Source organism: Pinus tabuliformis, chromosome 2_1 (assembly GCF_031772625.1).
Source record: "Pinus tabuliformis cultivar Carrire ecotype Pingquan chromosome 2_1, CPIR1, whole genome shotgun sequence".
Lineage (NCBI taxonomy): Eukaryota > Viridiplantae > Streptophyta > Pinopsida > Pinales > Pinaceae > Pinus > Pinus tabuliformis.
The window spans coordinates 751,613,961-751,632,556 of record NC_142299.1 but is presented as its reverse complement, the minus strand read 5'-3'; the positions used below and the strand labels follow the sequence as shown (position 1 = coordinate 751,632,556).

The 18,596-nt window shown below is 35.0% G+C and overlaps 1 protein-coding gene and 1 pseudogene across 1 annotated transcript; one reads left to right on the top strand and one right to left on the bottom strand.

Annotated features, from left to right (window-relative positions):
- Positions 1-7,175: 7,175 nt before the first annotated feature.
- Positions 7,176-10,608, bottom strand: LOC149202761 (serine/threonine-protein kinase-like protein CCR1 pseudogene; annotated as a pseudogene).
- Positions 10,609-11,025: 417 nt separating this feature from the next.
- On the top strand, positions 11,026-11,661 carry LOC149202760 (E3 ubiquitin-protein ligase PUB23-like). Its single transcript, XM_089401683.1, has 2 exons — positions 11,026-11,271; positions 11,389-11,661. Exons 1-2 carry the CDS (start codon positions 11,026-11,028, stop codon positions 11,659-11,661), a joined length of 519 nt encoding a protein of 172 aa, XP_089257809.1.
- Positions 11,662-18,596: the final 6,935 nt, after the last annotated feature.

Below are 18,596 nucleotides of genomic sequence, written 5' to 3'. Positions count from 1 at the left end.
CTCACGAGGAATTTTGAAACTTAGTAGCTTGTAAGAAATACTCATCTACTATATTAGGACTAAAATAAATTAATGTAGCTCGTGGGTCAATTAAAATAGATATAGTTTGGTAAAACATTTACCTTCGAATTCCACCATGGTTGGCTGGTATTCAGCTTGATGGTCTCCAAGGGAAGCATTGATTTTTGTGATATTTTTGGCCACTTCTCATACGGTGGATGCCTCTTGAATCTATGAAATTTGATTATTACCTTTGCGATTGGGATAATTTTTTACGTAATGTCATCCTCCACATCCACAACATTGTACTAGGGGTCTTGCTGCTATTTCAATTTCAGTTCTACCGCACTTCTCATTTGTTTTGGATTCATTGGGAAGTCTAAATATGGATTAGTTGTTATTCATATTTATGATTACTTGTCCTTTGTGGGGTCTTTTATTGATTATAGAAACGTTTCCCTTGCTGCCAACAAGGAACTTATTTCCCTTTTTGTCAGTCCATCTTTTCCCTACATCTCCCTTTTGTCTGTTTTGTTGATAGCATATCCGAGCTTTCTGTATAACCTCATCCATGTTTTTTTGGTTATCGAACTCGAGACGCTCCTTCATGGACAATGGAAAACTATTAATAAATCGTTGCACCTTCGGCTTTTCCTCCCATATGTAGGAAACATACAAATGTAAGGATGTAAATTTTGTGATGAACTCATCAACATAGATTGCAAAACTCTTTTTCCTTTTCATCATAGAATCATTCAGTTAATTATATTTCCTTAAAATAGCTTTAAAAATTTCCCCACGTTATGCTTTGTTCTCTCACTCCACACACAATCTTTACTACTTCCCACCATAGGGTGGCTTTTCCTTGTAACTGGAAAATGGCCAAGCGATATTTTAAATTATGATCATATTCATACAGATGAAAGTACTTATTCATATTAATAAGCCAGGCTTTAGCTACTTCTTCCTGCTCACCATCAAAGAGGGGCAATTTTATTTTTTGAAATTCTCCTTGCAATTCTATCCTTTGTCTTTTCTGTGCTTTGTGTTTTGATGCATTATCATATTTTTCTTCTTGATTTTCTTCCCCTCCTTTCCTCTCTAAATATTTCGTCTGATATTCTGGCTCTTCAGTCATATGCCTATGCTCTAGGCTAGGATTTGGATGTTGTTGATTTTGTCTATCGCACAAAGTATTCATAATATTCTATTGTTCCTACATCAACCTTTCATTATCTGCTAGCAACCGGGCCATCTCACTCTTTAAGTCTTGCACAATTTCCAGGATTGTAGTCTTGGCATTGCGTGGTTCTTCTCCAAATTGTACCTATACCTCAGGGTTGCTTTCTTGAAAAGATGCAGGTCTTAAAATTTTCATGGATCTATGAGATGTGTTGTTTGTCCTCCTCATGTTAGATGTTCTTCCTTCTTCTACTATGTAAATCACAAACACTATTAATCATTGGTTTCAAGAGTCCTGAGCATTGTAAGCTGAGTGCTCTGATACCACTTGTCCTCCCAAGTGATCGCAGGAGCAAGTCTCGGGAAACCCTCCATCTGCTCACGATTTGTCCTTCACTCCTCAACAACATTGCTTCATCGATGGTCTTCTACGCTTGAACTCATCAAATGAAAAAATATTTCCCTAATAGTTCTCATTTCACATTGGTGAGGTTTCATTGTGTTCTGTTAGCATTCCAGTGCTTGGTTTGGTCTTCCAGTGACTTGCTACTCCATGGATTTGTTCCAAGTTTCCCTATGCTACGCTTATGCTACTAAGGAGTGGCTTAATGACTATATTTCTACTACAAATTCCACCCATCATGCGGCCCTTACACATATTCAAATTTTTCATAAAACATTGACCCTATGTAATGCTATTTTGTTATTCTACTATCAAGGTAATTATTTTTCCTTTGTGTCATTCTAGGTTCCTCAAGAGGCACCTTAGCACTCAAGGTAGCATTGCAGGGCACTTCTTCCGGAGCTCTGTCATGGCTTTGTGTTCTAGCCAAAGTTACTTCTTTGGGTATGTGAAAGAATTTTTCCTCCTCTAGTAGCCTATAGGTGGCAGAGTTTGAATGAACTTGGTTATGGATTTCTACTTAGCTCTACTTCTTCTTGCGCGTCGTGAGCACAGTTAATGCCTAGTCTTTATAGCATTCATATTTTGATGATGTTATTGCTTTGTTAGATCTTCTGGGTATCAGGAATAGCTTCACTCTTCTGAGGCAGTGCTCCATCAATGTAACAAGTTATATTTACTTTAACAACAACATAGTTAGCGAGGGTTCTTTTTCAGGAAATTTCTGAGGTTCATTGTGAAGTTTTATCTATTAAACCCCTTGAGGTTGCTTTGATGAGGGTTCCAAACCCTATTCAAACTCGTTATTTTCTTTATTACAAGATATGAAATATGAGTTCTACGTTTTCACTGTAAATTCGCATATAAAGTTACTAAGTTTTAGTTTAGGGTTTTTCATTGTAATTTTTCTCATAAAGTTATTAAGTTCAGTTCAAGCCCTAAACGAACTCGTTCAATTTCATTTGAGATTTCATGGTCGACTAGCTTACTGTGTCTGTAAATTTAAATCTCACTTAGTGATTATGTTTTAAATTTATTAGTTTATTCTTGTCGAATTTCTTTGGCAATTTATCAATTTAGTTTTTTCAAAACTTTTTCTGGGTTCTGTTCTAGTCTCTATCTCCATCGTGCTGTCAATTATATGATTTGATGAGAGAATTTTTGACCCATATCTCGTAATTCTATCCTTTTTGCAATTATTTTTAAGCTGTGAGGGTTCTCAACCTCTTTGGCTACATGTAATTTGAGGTTGTATTGCCCTTTTGTTTACTCTACTTTTGCCGACTCGCCACATGCCTATTAAAATGATTATTGAGGTTCCTTGTTTATTTAATTCCATTCAACAATTACAGGGTCTGAGGCCACTATATTCGGCCCATTACTTGGTCTCCTTGTTTAATACAATGTTCTCGAGATCGTAGCAAGACTACTGTAATGAATCAATTGCATTTAACTGCCCAATCCCGTTTCCAGAAAGCTCCTATTTAGTAGTTTGTTTAAAAAAAATGTAACTAAAGTAAAGACTTTCCTTCTTAATCTCCTATGTTACTTGGGAGTTCACCTACTGTTCCCCACCTTCAAAGGTTGTACTGTTTTTCCACTGTTCCACAGAGTTTCTCTTTTGTTTCCTTAGAGTATATATGTGTATAGAACACAGTCCACACTAGTGTCTGCAGGCCACATATTTATCTAGTTCAAGTGTCAATACTTTTCAACCTTTAATTTCTTCCTATACAGTTTCATAACCAAAATAAACACAGTGGCTTAAATACTTACCTGGATTTAGTCTTTATGACACTTGGTTGTTGAAGTCACGACTATAATTTATCACTTTTATCCTCCCAACCATGAGACTTCCCTCCAGGTCCAAGCCTCCCCTCGAGCCTTTTCTCACAAGACATATGCCTTCTTATAAGACTTATAAGTCACAACATCCACATCGCCACCAAACTTCGCTGTGGAACCGACATATCAACAAGGTAGAAATTCCCTTCCTTTCGGTTTCTCCTTTGTTATCTCAGGTAACAACAATTACCCTCTTGAATCCCTTCTTGGAGAATTCATATTCACGGAAGTAGTTAGGGTTAGGCAACTACTTATCCTATCTTCTTGACATGAGAGAGTTACAAGATTTTTTAACACTCCATATGTGTTTCATTCATAACTTATAAAATCTTAAATGCATAAATTCAATTAATAATAATAATAAGATCGAGTTTTTGTTTAAATGAAATATTTACAATTTTCTTGGGACATCACACCCTTGAGTTATTATTTTTGAAACCATAAGTTAACCTACATAATTTTAGACAAACTCAGCTTTAAAAAAAACATTGATCATTATACATTATGCATCATTATTAAATACGTAAAAATAATATTTAATCTATTAATTTTGTTTATAAAATAATAATAAATATTATTATTAATAATATAATGAATTATTGACTATGAGGGAGGCCACCATCGAACCTCGTGGGGTGGTTGCGCCTTGTGGTAAGGGCATGAGACATGCTAAAAAATCCACTCAGATAAGGCTTGGTGTGGCCGAGGCACACTACCATCTCTAGTGACTTTGACCACTTAGATGCCCCTAGGTCGTGGCTCCTAAAGCCGCAAATCAACCCTAGAGGATCACAAATAACTTAACAAAAAAAAATAATAACATAAAAAATTAGAGAAAAAAATTAATTTAACTAAAAATTAATTTAGTTATTTAATAATTATTTTAATAATTTATAATCAAATATAAATTTAATACTTGAATTTAGCTTCCATATTTGTTAGGTATTAAAATAATTGAAATGTACAAAATTAAATCAATAAAAATTTGAATTTACTAGTTTATTATAAAATAAACTAATCATTATTCAATAAAAATATTAATAATTTATAGTGGAAGACATTATTATTAATAATACATTTTGATTGGGTCTAATAGTTAAGAGTATGCTTTTCCTCCTAAGAGGTCATTGGTTCAAGACTAGGGGTAGAGTATGTATGCTTTAGTAGACTTACCAATGGAGGTGGGTACCTTGTCCCACAAACAAGGAGGTCTCATACACCATTTAGTGTTTTAATTGAGAAGTCCGTAAAATTGAATAATAATAATATTTATAGCATGGATCACAAAAATCTAAAATCTAACTATTTATAATTTAATTATAAATTAATCCTTAAACTTTAATATATTTTAGTATTTTTAGTAACTAAATAATACAAACTTACAAAATAAAATCAATTTATTTTAATGAGTAAATAATACAAAATTACAAAATGAAATCATTAAAAAATTAAGGTTGCTCGTAAATAAATAACATAATAAAAAAATTGACTTGATTCCCTTATGAACGCATTCTAATCCTTAATTTTTGGTCCCATGATATTTCGACATCCGGAGAGAGACCAGATTGCAAAGCTTCGAATAGTTGGTTTGTTTAGGGGAAGTTTTAAAGATTGATTTTTTTAGTTATTTAATATATTTTTTTAATTATAATTAATTTATAAATTTAATACTTGAATTTTATTTTCATGTTTCCTTTTTTTAGGGATTAAAATAATGGAAATTTATTTGGAAAAAAATAGTAAAATTGTTTAATTTACAAGTTTATTAGTCATTAATAATACTAGCTATTGTCCCAAAAGGTACAAAGAGAGGCCGATAGTATTATTAAATCGGAATTGTTGAACTTTTATAGAAGAGTTAATTGGTTTGTGGAAAACCTTGTTTTCTTGCACTGGATCATTGTGCAATTACTTTTTTTTAGATGTTTTGTTTATATCTATATTACAAAGAACACATTGAATGTCTTATTTCATTTTAGAGTAAGTTAATTACCCAAAATCAAGAAACCTCTATAGATAGCCAAGCATATACGAAGCTTGCTAGTGACGAAGGCAATAACCACCATTACTATCCCCTACCAATATATTTCATTGAAAACCACAATTGTATATTGCATTTAGAATGTCAAAACATAACATTAGAAAACATGTTGATATATTGCTGTTAAAAAGTTAATTCCATTAGAAACCATGATATTATTATTATATTTTATAAAGAATAATATACATATATAGAATTATACTACATTGAAAACCATAATTGTATATTGCGATTAGAAAGTCAAAATATAATATTCGAAACCATGCTAAATATGACATTACAAACCTTAAATGTCAAAGGGAGAACTTAGAAGTTGGAAATTAAATGACCACAGCCATACCGAAGACCATGTCTATAGAGACGTTAAGAAACCATGGTCAATGCCAAATTAGGAGGCCGGAAGGCAAAAACAAAAATAAGAAAATACCAAATCGTTGCTAACATTACATGTAGCAAGAATAAAAGAAGCACTTCTTCCCCATGGACGCCTTACAAAACGATGCGTGATACTATAATTTAAATGTGCAGATTAGCTGGGCTTCGCTTCCTCTCAAACAACCTGAAATTCGAGATTTTGCCTAAAATAAGACATTCAAATCCAAAATTTGAAAAATGTTCTATCAATTTAGTTCAAATACAATAAGAGGACTAAATATGGAACACTCATCCCATAAAAGTATCCAAACTGGAATTCATAAAAAACAAAGCATATTATAAATAGAGACTTTAGGATGTAAGTATTTTTAATGAGGCTTTCTGACAAAGTTATCCAGGGGAATTGCTTCCTTGCAATAGTTGCAATCATGAAATTGTAATTCCAAAGGGAAATGTAATATGATAAAAGATCATGAGTAACATTTTTTAAATTGTTGTCTAGCCTTTAGTGAATTTGAAGTATAAATCTCAAGATGAAGGTTGGAAATCAGAAAAAGAATATTTTGAATAAAATACTTGGTCTGTGTCCATAAGAGCATGGTTTACCACGTATAAAGCCTCAAATAGGAAATGCAGTCAGCGCTTATATATTAAATGGGCAAGTGGCCTGTAATGCCTTTTGGGAGGAACCTCATTATGGTTAAAGTGGCTTTAAACATGGTCAATTTGGAGACAATTTCAAGCAAATGAATGTGAACAGGGAATCTCCGTTATAGCTTAAACAATGTTTTATAGCATTACTAACGTGTTATTAATAATAATTATAAATACGTTCATACAAGTGAATGTGAACATGCAATCTGTACTATAGCTTACTGAGTATAAATACAATAGATGATACATACTGACAAGCTAGGCATACTTTTTTTCAATTGTGTTTCTCTATGATTACCCATGCAATGATTATAATAAATTAAGACTGAGATCTGTATACCCAACAACATACTATGCTTAAAACTTGCATCATTTTTGGCATACATAACAAAAAAATCCGATGTTTACTCAAACTCAATGTTACAATAAACAGCTTACTGTTCTTGGTCTTTAGAACTATTACAAGAACAGTGTAATACCTTTTGATTGTGAAGAAGAATGAATACAAACACTCAAATTGTACAGAACAGGCAAGAAAACAAGGACGCATTCTCTGGTACAATGTGCTAAAGAGTAAAAAGGAAAATGTCAATACTAGGTAGATGAGATGCTATTTGAACTTGAATTTTAGACAAAAACACCCCAGCTAGCTTTGCCCTCGGGGCAAAATAATTTTCAAGCAATAATCTTCAATTTGTCAAGAATGCTCGCAATCGTAGATAGAAAAGCAATACTAAGAGCTAGTTCTGACGAGTTGCTCCAACCATGTAGCCACATTTGACATGGTTGGTCTTTCGTTTGGGTCTTGCCTCACAGAAAGCTATGCAATATCAGCCATTCTGAGCAAAGGTTACACATTTCGTGGTAAATCCACACTACGGTCTAGGATGACTGTTGCCTTTCCCTGGCTGATCACGGGTGCTGCCCATTCGACAATATTGGGTGGATCAAAATATGTATCATGTGCTTTTCTCCCACTTAGAATCTCTAACAAAACCACACCAAAGTTGTATACGTCACTCTTCTCTGTAAAATTCTGAGACTTGTAGTAATCTGGATCAACATAGACAGCATCCCCTTTCTGGATAGGGGAAGGAAGACCTCTTTCTCCAGATATAGTTAACCCAAAATCTGCAACCCTGGCTCCCCATTCTCCATCCAAAAGAATATTGGAGGCCTTAATATCTTTATGCATGATCGGAGGCGATGCATCTTTGTGAATGTACTCAATGCCTCGTGCTGCTTGCATGGAGATTCTCAACCTCAATGTCCAACTGAGAGGAGAGAAATCTCCATGCAAATGATCATGAAGAGTTCGATGAGGCATGAATTCATACACAAGAAGCCTTTCCCCCATCTCCTCACAATAGGCCAAAAAATTAACCAAGTTGTCGTGGTGGAGTTTGCATATAATTTCAAGCTCTGTTTCAAAATCTCTACTGTTGCTATGGATTCTTCGAGCTGCATTAGCTCTTTTAACAATAGCCTGTCTTCCATCTGGAAGAACAGCTTTATAGACAAATCCATAGCTTCCTCGACCCAATTCGTTGAACTCTTTGAACCCATTTGTAGCATCTCAAAGCTCTGCAAGACAGAAGGCTTGCATCCGTATTAAGTCATTTGCAGTAGGCCAAGAAGTGGTAATTCCAGACGAGGGTGTTTGGACATTAAGATTTGGCTGATTTTCAGTATCTGGTTGCCCTATGCAAAAGGCACATTCACTTTGCCCCCTTTTTCTCCTTATTATCAAACAGAGTACAAAGCCTCCAATGAAAGCTAAAACAAACCCACAGGAAATTGACACCCCTAGAATAGTAACAAGATCCATATGTCGCTCATTTTTCTTTGCAATACTATTTTTTGCTGCTCAGTTAAACTAGATGGAGAGACTGCAGAGACAGGTCGATGAAACCCATCTCCACAATCTTCTTGAGAAGAACTATTTCGACATAGAGAGCATGCTATGCAGACATGATCAACATTCTCAAAACAAAGATCTGAGAGAAAAAATCCATTTGGGCAATTCTCCACACAAGGGGAACAGATCTGCTCTTCTTTCTGAAGGCACAAACTCATCAAATCAGGCAATCCCATACCACTAGCATTGAAGAAAAACTCCCCACTATGACAAGGCTCCCTGCTGCACAATCCTGGGCTGAAAAGCTACAAAGGAGGATTATAACCCGATCCATTTCCCCAACAATCCATGATCAAGTTATCTTCCCTAATGCCACAAGTCACGATATTTGTGGAAGCTATGCCCAGAAACCCGACATCTTTCGAAATTGAAGACTGATTGAAACTTCCCCAGCATTCCACGCAATGATTATCTTGGCGGATACCACAAGAATGTTTTGAGCCTCCTGCGAGGGCTATAAACTGAGTTTTCTCTAGTGGGCTTCCCTGGTTCATGGAATTATCCCCCCAGCATTTGACTTCTGAACTTGTTTTCACAATTCCGCAGACATGATTTCCTCCAGATACAAGGCTTTGAAATTTGTAGGGGGGAGGGGCAGTGATATTGAACTGTGGAGATGGCGATCCCCAACAGAATGCCATTCCGTCCCGGTCTAATCCACACGTGAGATCATCGCCTATAAAAATGGATTGCAGGGCGATATTGGGATGTGGCCAGAGTGATCGGTATAAGGATCGTTGTTTTGTTATATTTTTCATAGACCAACAGTCCATCATACCTGGATATTGATCCAAATGACTACGGATTCCACAAGCATGGTTTTGCCCAGATTCAATATTTGAATAATGCCTGTTTTGGTTACTTGGGGGCACAAGATTAGTACCTGTTTCGTTGTTCATCCAGCAAAATGGTCTGAAAGTGTTAGCCTACAGTCCACAAAGGAATCCACCTCCACCGGAGAGTGCAGCCAGAGATGGGATTGAAGTAGCATCGGTAGCTGGTGAATTGCTGTTTCTCCCCTAGCATGTTATATGCTGCTTCCCACTTGCATCAATGGTACAGAACACATTCTCGTCTTCGAAGGATGCTGCTATGGAAGACATGGCTCCATTTCCACACACGCCGTCAATGAAAATGAGCAGAAAACAGATCAATACTGGTCCATAGATACTGCTACATGACCATCCACATGACTGAAATTGCCCTGATAGGCCGAGAAATCGCTCAAAAAGAATGGGAAACAACAGTAAAGATATGTTGCCATGCCAAGAGGGCAACTCAATCGATATTTGGAAAAAGCAGTCACACTTCAAAATCAATGGTTGAAAGTGTCAACCCTGATCGAACGGAGCAGGGTAAAAGTGTTTTATATTGATGATGTGTTTTGGCAGTGCTTCAACAGGAAAAAGCAGTAAAATATCTTGCCATGCCACGGAGGTGGAAAGTAACTCAACTGATATTTGGAAAAAGGAGTCGCACTTATTGATGATGTGTTTTGGCAGTGTTTCAACAGGAAAAAGCAGTAAAAATATCTTGCCATGCCACGGAGGTGAAAAGAAACTCAACTGATATTTGGAAAAAGCAGTCACACTTCAAATCAACAGTTGAAAGTGTCTCACTTGATCGAACGGAGGAGGGTAAAAGTGTTGACAATTGTTGATGCATCAACAATTGTCAAGAGTTTTACCCTGATCTGTTCGATCAGGTGAGACACTTTTAACTGTTGATTTGAATTGTCACTGCTTTTTCCAAATATCAGTTGAGTTGTCTTACTACTTTTTTCCATTCTTTTATGTCACTCTTGAAGATATTTTTATTGCTTTTTCCCTGCCAATTGTTGTTAATGTTCTTCTTCCCCGGCTTTTGGCAAGCACTGTTCTTTGTCCCTGGCTTTTGGCAAGCACTGATTAGTATTAAACATCTCACAAAGTGTGTTTTCACTTTCATCTCATCATTTTCTTCAATACTCTACATTGCGTTGACTTGCCTTGTTTCTTGTTCAAGTTTATTTTCTTTGTTTCATGGCCATGGATTTTGGATTTTTAGGTCGATAGGCCTTTCCTATGCATCAACAATTGTCAACACTTTTACCTTGATCCGTTCGATCAGGTGAGACACTTTCAATCGTTGATTTGAATTGTCACTGCTTTTTCCAAATATCAGTTGAGTTGTCTTACTGCTTTTTTCCATTCTTTTATGTCACTCTTGAAGATATTTTTACTGCTTTTTCCCAGCCATTTATTGTTGCTGTTCTTCTTCCCTCGCTTTTGGCAAGAACTGATTAGTATTAAGCATCTCACAGAGCGCGTTCTCACTTTCATTTCATCATTTTCTTCAATACTCTACATCGCATTGGCTTGCCTTGTTTCTTGTTCAAGTTTATTTTCTTTGTTGCATGGCCATGCATTTTGGATTTTACAGTGTTTTATTTTCGTTGTGTTTTTCTCTATTTTGAATTTAATTTATGTTTTTCTTAAAAGAGTGTTTGCATGGTTTATCCTGGCGATTCTATTTTGTTGGTGTTATGTTGAGCAGAAGAATCGATAGAGATGAAATTCTTGATCTATTGGAATGAAATTCTCGAAATTTTTATGGATAGAAGTAGGTATGCTTTTGGTTTTCAATATCTATGGGTTTAGCAAACCGTTAGTGCATCACTGCATTTCTCTGATCAATTCTTATTGTTGTGAAGAGAACGAGAATGAAAATTTCGTGGCTTGTGAAGAAGCATTTGGTATATTGCATCTGATTCCTATAACCAACGAAATTGCAAAATCACTGAAAGAGACAGTGTTCATTAGGTCAATGGCCTTGATCTTGCAGAAGGGAACCACTGAAGCTCGTCTTCACGCGGCAATTTTAATGTAGAAGGTTTATGTTTGGATATTTAATTGGGAATTTGTTGCCAGGGAAAGGATTGATATTTTCCAAGGGCTCTTAGAACTCATAACGGGTGAATTTTGTCATCAGGCAACCGTGGACGCCTTGGTTGTCCTCATAGCAATATGTAAGAAATCACGAAAGAACATATTGCTGGCAATCGAGGCAGGCGCTGTATTTTCTCTCATCGAATTACTTCCAGATGCCAAGAAGCCCAAGTGTGAAAGGATTTTAGATCTGTTGGACATGCTAGTGGACTATGCAGAAGGAAGTGCTGCCATGGCTAATCAGGCTATGGGTATTGCTGTAGTCTCGAAGAAGATTATTAGGGTTTCAGAAACTACCACTAAGAAAGCAGTGTGAATCCTTTGGTCACTTTGCACATATTCTTCAAATGCATTCATTCTTCGGGAGATGCTTCAGTGCGGGGCTCTATCTAAACTGTGTACGCTTCAACAACTCGATTGCAGAAAAAAAACAAAGTAGAAAGCAAAGGAGGTATTGAAATTGCATGAAAATACTTTCAAAGCCTCCGCTTGTCTTCCCCACTTGATGAGAAGTGATTATCCAAATTATATTTAAAATTATACGTAGAGAAAACTTGAAAAATTATCAGATTTTCTTAATTTTTAGTGAGAATGGAAGAATTGTATCAATGCTTAGTAGATCTAGACATATTTGAGATATATGTTTATCTTTATTGTGTTGATCGTAATTTTCGCTAAATATTCTAACGGTTTGTCTTAGCATTTGCATAACAGATATGATGAAATAAGTTAAGATGTCCGAGTTTCGTTTTTGGTGTATTATCGCATTTACAAGTCTCACTATTTCTCCAATAAATCTTACACACAAATCTCCAATCCTTTCTAATCTGAAACCAATTTACTTTATGTTCTGTCATAACAATCGCTGCATTCATATAGTGTCAATTTGCTGCAGGCTGTAGTTTTGAGTAGATTTCATAAGAGTTTTCCAAATGATTTCATTTTGCACAGAATGGACTATTCGTGCACATGCACAGTGATCCCCTTTGTTGATCAAATATCATAAACCTGAGGAAAAACCTATATGTAGAGTCTTAATTATTTGAGTTAAAAAACTAGGAAACTAGAATACATAAATTTGCTATTGGGAAAAAGCATGACCCTTTGCACATGCAACAACTATCCATTGTTGATGTTCTTTCACTTGAAGACTTTGGAAAAGCAAAGGCAAGGGACCAAGTAGAAGTAATACGATTCGTTTCAAAATAAAACATGGGTCGAAATCTTCTCAGCTGTTTCAAGGGGTTTAGATTCTAAAAATAACCCATAACATTTTTTTTTGGGATGCGTATTATAAAATGTTAAAAGAAAGGTTAGATTTTTCATAACTATTAATGTTCTTACTTACTTCGATGTTTGAATGTTTGGTTTCTTGGTTAATTATTTATCACATAAGAGTTTCTCTTAGTATCTAGTTAAAATCATTTTTATTTTATTTTCATTTTATTTGTTCCATGATAATATAGGGTGTAACTTTCCAGGATAGAAAAATCATCACCTATCTCATACATATGGAAATATCCTAATACTAGAATATAAAAATCATCACCTAGCTTAGACATATATAAATATCTTATTACTCGAATAGAAAAATCATCACCCAACTCATACATATTACTAATTACTTATATAGACGATTTGTTCTGTCACTTAATGAAAGCTTTTTAAAGGAAATTTGACACATTATCTTTTTGAATCCCAAACTGGAATTTGTGTTATGAATATTGTTCAAGTTTAGACATATTATTTCTATGAATGGCCACTTGAATTCATTCATGTGTTATGAACATTGTTGATTCTCGTTAGTTTAAGAAAGGGCATTGCATTTAGTTTAAATAACGTTTTTGAATCCTACCATCACCATAATGCATTTTGGTTTGCCTCCCCTCTTAGGCTCCTTTATCGATGAAAATTATTATTTATATTTTCTATTTATATATGTAAATTGTAAAAACATTGAGAATTTATTAGTAAGATTAATCACAATTTACTTGTTCAATGTTAATGTCAATTTGAAAAGAATATACTAAATATTTAATGAAGCTAAGGTAATCTAGTCATTTAAGAATCACATATTCCATTATTCTCACAGTAGTGCTAGCATATTCACTCAAAAAACATTATTGAGTTCATATTGGTATATGTTTTTCTTGTTAAAATTCATAAAATGGTTACTTCTTTTGTAACTAATATCATTATTGTTCCATCCTCCTTTTAATATGCAAATCATCGCACTCCTGATTTTCTTTAGTCTTACCTCGCACTCCTGAGAAGACTAATGCATTAATGGGTCATGAGATGCTCCTCATCTCCTTCGGAGACATGGAGGATCCGTAGACAGTGTTGTCCTTTCATCTGACCTCTCTCTGAGTAGATAATGTATTAACGGGTCAGGGGTTTTTATTTTTTGTGGTTCTATTATGGCTCATGAATAGATGTGTTTATGGATTGAAATTTAAGAAAAATATGGGTTTACTGTAGCATATGAATGGGATGCATCCAAGCATTGAAATTTCAGAAGTTGGGTTTATTGTGCATATTAAATGGCATGTGTTCATGCTTTTGATTTGTTATTGCATATGAATGAGATGTATTCCTCGTATATGCTTGGCCATCTATAAAGGTTTCTTGATTTTTGGTAATTAATTTACTCTAAAATGAAATAAGACATTCAATGTGTTCCTTGTAATATAGATATAAACAAAACATCTAAAGAAAAGTAATTGCAAAATGATCCAGTCCAAGCAAACAAGGTTTTCCACAAACCAATTAACTCTTCTAGAAAAATTCAACAATTCCAATTTAATAATCCTATCGACCATTAGTAGAGATGTAACATTTGATGAATCTTCTCTTTTAAAATCAAATGTTCAAAGAATTGAACATGAACAAGTTTCTCCAAATCAACAAGTTCAGTTGGAGGCTAGACCTTTCTGTGACAGTCGAAAGGAAGAAGAGACTTCTGGAGAAAAAGGTGTGGAAGATACAAAGGAAGTTGTTGAAGTTTCTAAACTAGTTCAGCAACGAGTCACCGTAAGAAGGTCTACAAGGGAAAGAAAAACTTCCAAAAGGTATGAATATTTTGCTTCATCTTTTTCTTTGATTACGGAAGATGGGGAACCTTATTGTTATCAGGAACCAGTAGATGATACACATAGCAAAAAATGGAAAATGGTTGTGGAAGAAGAAATGGATTCCTTAGCCAATAACAATACTTGGGATCTTGTAGAACTTCCTGAAGGGAGAATTGTTGTTGGATGCAAGTGGGTCTCAAACTGAAACAGAAAGTTGTTGGAAGTATCAAAAGGTATAAGGCAAGACTGGGAGAAAAATGATATTCTTAGGTTGAAGGTATCAAATTTCATGAGATTTTTTCACCAGTTGTAAAACTTGTTTCTATTCATATTGTGTTGGCACTAACTGCATTACTTAACCTTGAGTTAGAATAGTTAGATGTTAAAACAACTTTTCTACATGGTGATTTGAATGAAGAGTTATATATGGAACAACGAGAAGGTTTTGTACAAGGTCACAACAGAAGATTAGTTTGGAAGCTCACGAAATCATTTTATGGTCTGAGGTAGTCTCCGAGACAATGGTAGAAGAAGTTTGACTCCTTCATGGTGAGCCAAAACATTATTAGAAGTGAGTATGATCATTGTGTATACTTAAAAAGTTTCAATGGCATATTCAGTATCTTAGCTTTGTATGTTGACGATATGCTTATTGCAAGCAAAAGCATGGAAGAGATCATCAGGTTAAAGGATAAGCTCTCTAGGATGTTTGATACGAAGGATCTTGGAGCAGAAAAACATATCTTGGGCATGCAGATACATAGAGAGAGGAAAAATGGTAAGATTTGGTTATCATAGCAGAAGTATGTGGAGAAAGTACTTGAAAAGTTCTGTATGAACAATGCCAAACTTGTAAATGTTCCATTTGCTTCCCATTGTAAGCTTTCTTCAATTTTGAGTCCTAGAACTGATGAAGAAAAGAAGTATATGTCTCATGTACCATATGCAAATGTTGTAGGCAACTTAATGTATGTGATGCTATCTACAAGACCTGACATTTCACATGTAGTTGGAGTTGTCAGTAGCTTCATGGCAAATCCAGGTGAAGAACATTGGCAAGCAGTGAAATGGGTTCTTCGATATCTAAAAGGAAGAACTGACCATTGCATCATCTTTAATGGTAGTGAAGGGTTAGTCTGCAGATATGTAGATGTTGATTATGCAGGTGATTTGGACAAAATAATATCTACTATAGGTTACGTCTTTACTCTTGCAGGTGGAGCAATTAGTTGGATTCCAAAGCTTCAATAAATAGTTGCATTGCCCACTACCGAAGCATAATATATAGCTGCTTCAGATGCCAGTAAAGAAGCAAACTAGTTAAAGGTTTTACTTGGCGATATTGGAAGGACGCAGGAGAAAGTGAATGTACTTTGTAACAGTGATAGTGCTATTTATTTTCTCCTGGGTCCATCCAATCTCATCAAGTAAACATTTTAACCAAATTGCTTCTTTACTGTCATCAGAAGCAAATATATATTCTACTTCGGTAGTGAACAATGCAATACAAATCCTGCTTATCATAGCAGAACCAAGCACATTGATGTGAGGTATCATTTTCTGAGACATGTGATCGATGGCGGAAAAGTAGCTCTTCAAAAGGTCCATACACCAGAGAATTGTGTAGACATATTCACAAAGCTAGTTAAAATAGAAAAGTTGCAATGGTGTTTAGCTTTTCTTGACTTTGAGAAAAGATGATGAATGGGCATGGGCAGGGGATTAGGAAAATTATTGTTGAGGTGAAGTTTGTTGGAAGTTTGACAACTAATTATGTAAATTTGGGTAAAATGTATTAATTAGTAACAAGTTAGTTTTATACCGAAACATCGGTAATGTAAATGAGGAGGCTCATATAAAACTCATGAATGCCCGAACTATTGTATTATTGATTGCATAGAGATTCCAATCCCTTGCCCCGTGGATGTTCCTTGACACCCTATCAAGATTTCACCATGTAAATCCTATGTTATTTATTATGTGTGTGCATTTAGTTTTCCTGCTAGTTACATTCTTTTCTTGGTTAATCTATAACTGTAAATGCCCTCGTTCTTGATTGATCTGTAACTCATCAAACTACAAAGACACCACTACTACTTTGGACCCAATTTTATCTTTACTCCTGGTTTTTTCATTATTTGCGTTGTTCCACATTCTCCGCTCCTCAATAGAAATTGGCATGACCTCGACTTATTTTCCTTCCTCGCGACATGTACAGAGTTATTGTGAAGAGTGGTGCATTCAGATTTAGGTTACCACCAAACACCCTTAAGGTGGTCTCGGTCTTATCGATATGCCAGTGTAGGGGTTCTTCTTCAAAAATCCTCATGGCACCTCGTATATGCATGAGGATGAAACCTCATTCCACTACTAAAACCCCCATTGTAGGGACTACCCTGAAAATAAATTGTTGAATACATGGACCACCCATAACTCGTGTTGAGTTAAACTAACTGGTGTTTCTATAGCCTACCATGTAAACCATCCTTCTAAGCAAAATAGGCCCTCACTTGTCTAGGTCGCGTGACACAACTAGGCCTCCAATGATAAACAAATTCCCCTTTCCCCATTTTTCCATATTTGGCTTTCCTAGTGTGGTCTCTTCTTCCACAAGCACATCATATTATAGTGGCAAGCAATGTCTAGAACTCATCTCCACACACTTGGAGTTACTCGCATGCCTTTATCTCCTCTCTCTAGTATCAATATAGCTCCATTCATCCCTCACTCCATTCCCATGCTACCCTTCTCACAATCATGGACTACTTTACTCATCTACACACTCATAAGCTCTAAAATATCTTCTACCTATTCTTCTACTAGATCCTATCCTTGGGGTTTTGTTTTATAAACCTTGCACCCTTCACTCCATCCTGTAGATGATCATTACACTAGCTTCTTCAATATTACTTGCATATTCAAATAATTGCACCTTTGTGTGGAATATTTGTGAAATTCTCTTTGGTTTAGTTCAAAAGGGTCAAATACATCTCCCACCTCTTAAATTCATAGCGATTTATTCTAAATTTATCATGTATAGCTTATTATTACTCTCTTTTGGTAATATTATCCTAACACCTAATGGGTCAAACTAGTGGCTTTTGCATTATTTTCTACTATGAAAATCTGATTTGATGGTAACTTGAGTTGCTTTCTTTCAATTGAGTTTCAATTACCATACGAGGGATGGTAATCCACACACATTATCATGGTTTTCCTATCACATTTTCTATTTTCACCCTAACTCGTACCTAAACCTTCATGTGAATCGATTTTTTGTACGACGTCCATATTTCATCAAAGTTAAAAATATTAATTCCTATGAGACTATTAAATCTCTTCATGCAATTTCCTTCCCAACTGTACTTTCCCCAGCATTGCTTTTTTGTCTATTTTGGCACTACCATTGCCCATAATTCCATTTGATGCATGTTATTCCACTTCATCATGTAGTGGAATTTTACTCAATACCCATCTAGCAACCTCTACTAGCACATCTAATAATGAATACAACTTCTCATAACCTCTGACTAATAGAAAAAAACAACTTCAAGCTATAAGCAACACACTTTATTTATATACACACAGGTAGAGCTCCCTCAATCATTATATATATATATATATATATATATATATATATATATATATATATATATATATATATATATATATATATATATATATATATATATATATATATATATATATATATATATATATATATATATATATATATATATATATATATATAAGTTATCATCGATAGTTGTACATAGATTTTGATTTCCTTCATCTTCTTATTCCAGATCACCATTAGACTTACCCATTTAGTATCTTCCACAAGTTCAATGGTTCTCGTTGTTAGCATCTTGTCCTACTCTAGTTTATCTTTCTTTCTTTATATATTGGGTTTAACACATATGGCCATTGCTTCAAAAGCTATGAATTTGGCTTCAACTAGATTCTAATCTTACCCAATTCTCCAACAATTCCCTTCATTTCCACGAAGGTGTTGGGGAACAAGTGCCAATACTCATTCAACAAATATGCAACCTTCTCTATCGTCTCATCATCCCAATAATCTCGTATAACCTCCATCTTGGGACTTTCCTCTATCTGAATTTTTACTTTCCAAGTTTTGATAGGGCGCACATACTCCATGGATTACAACTATGGT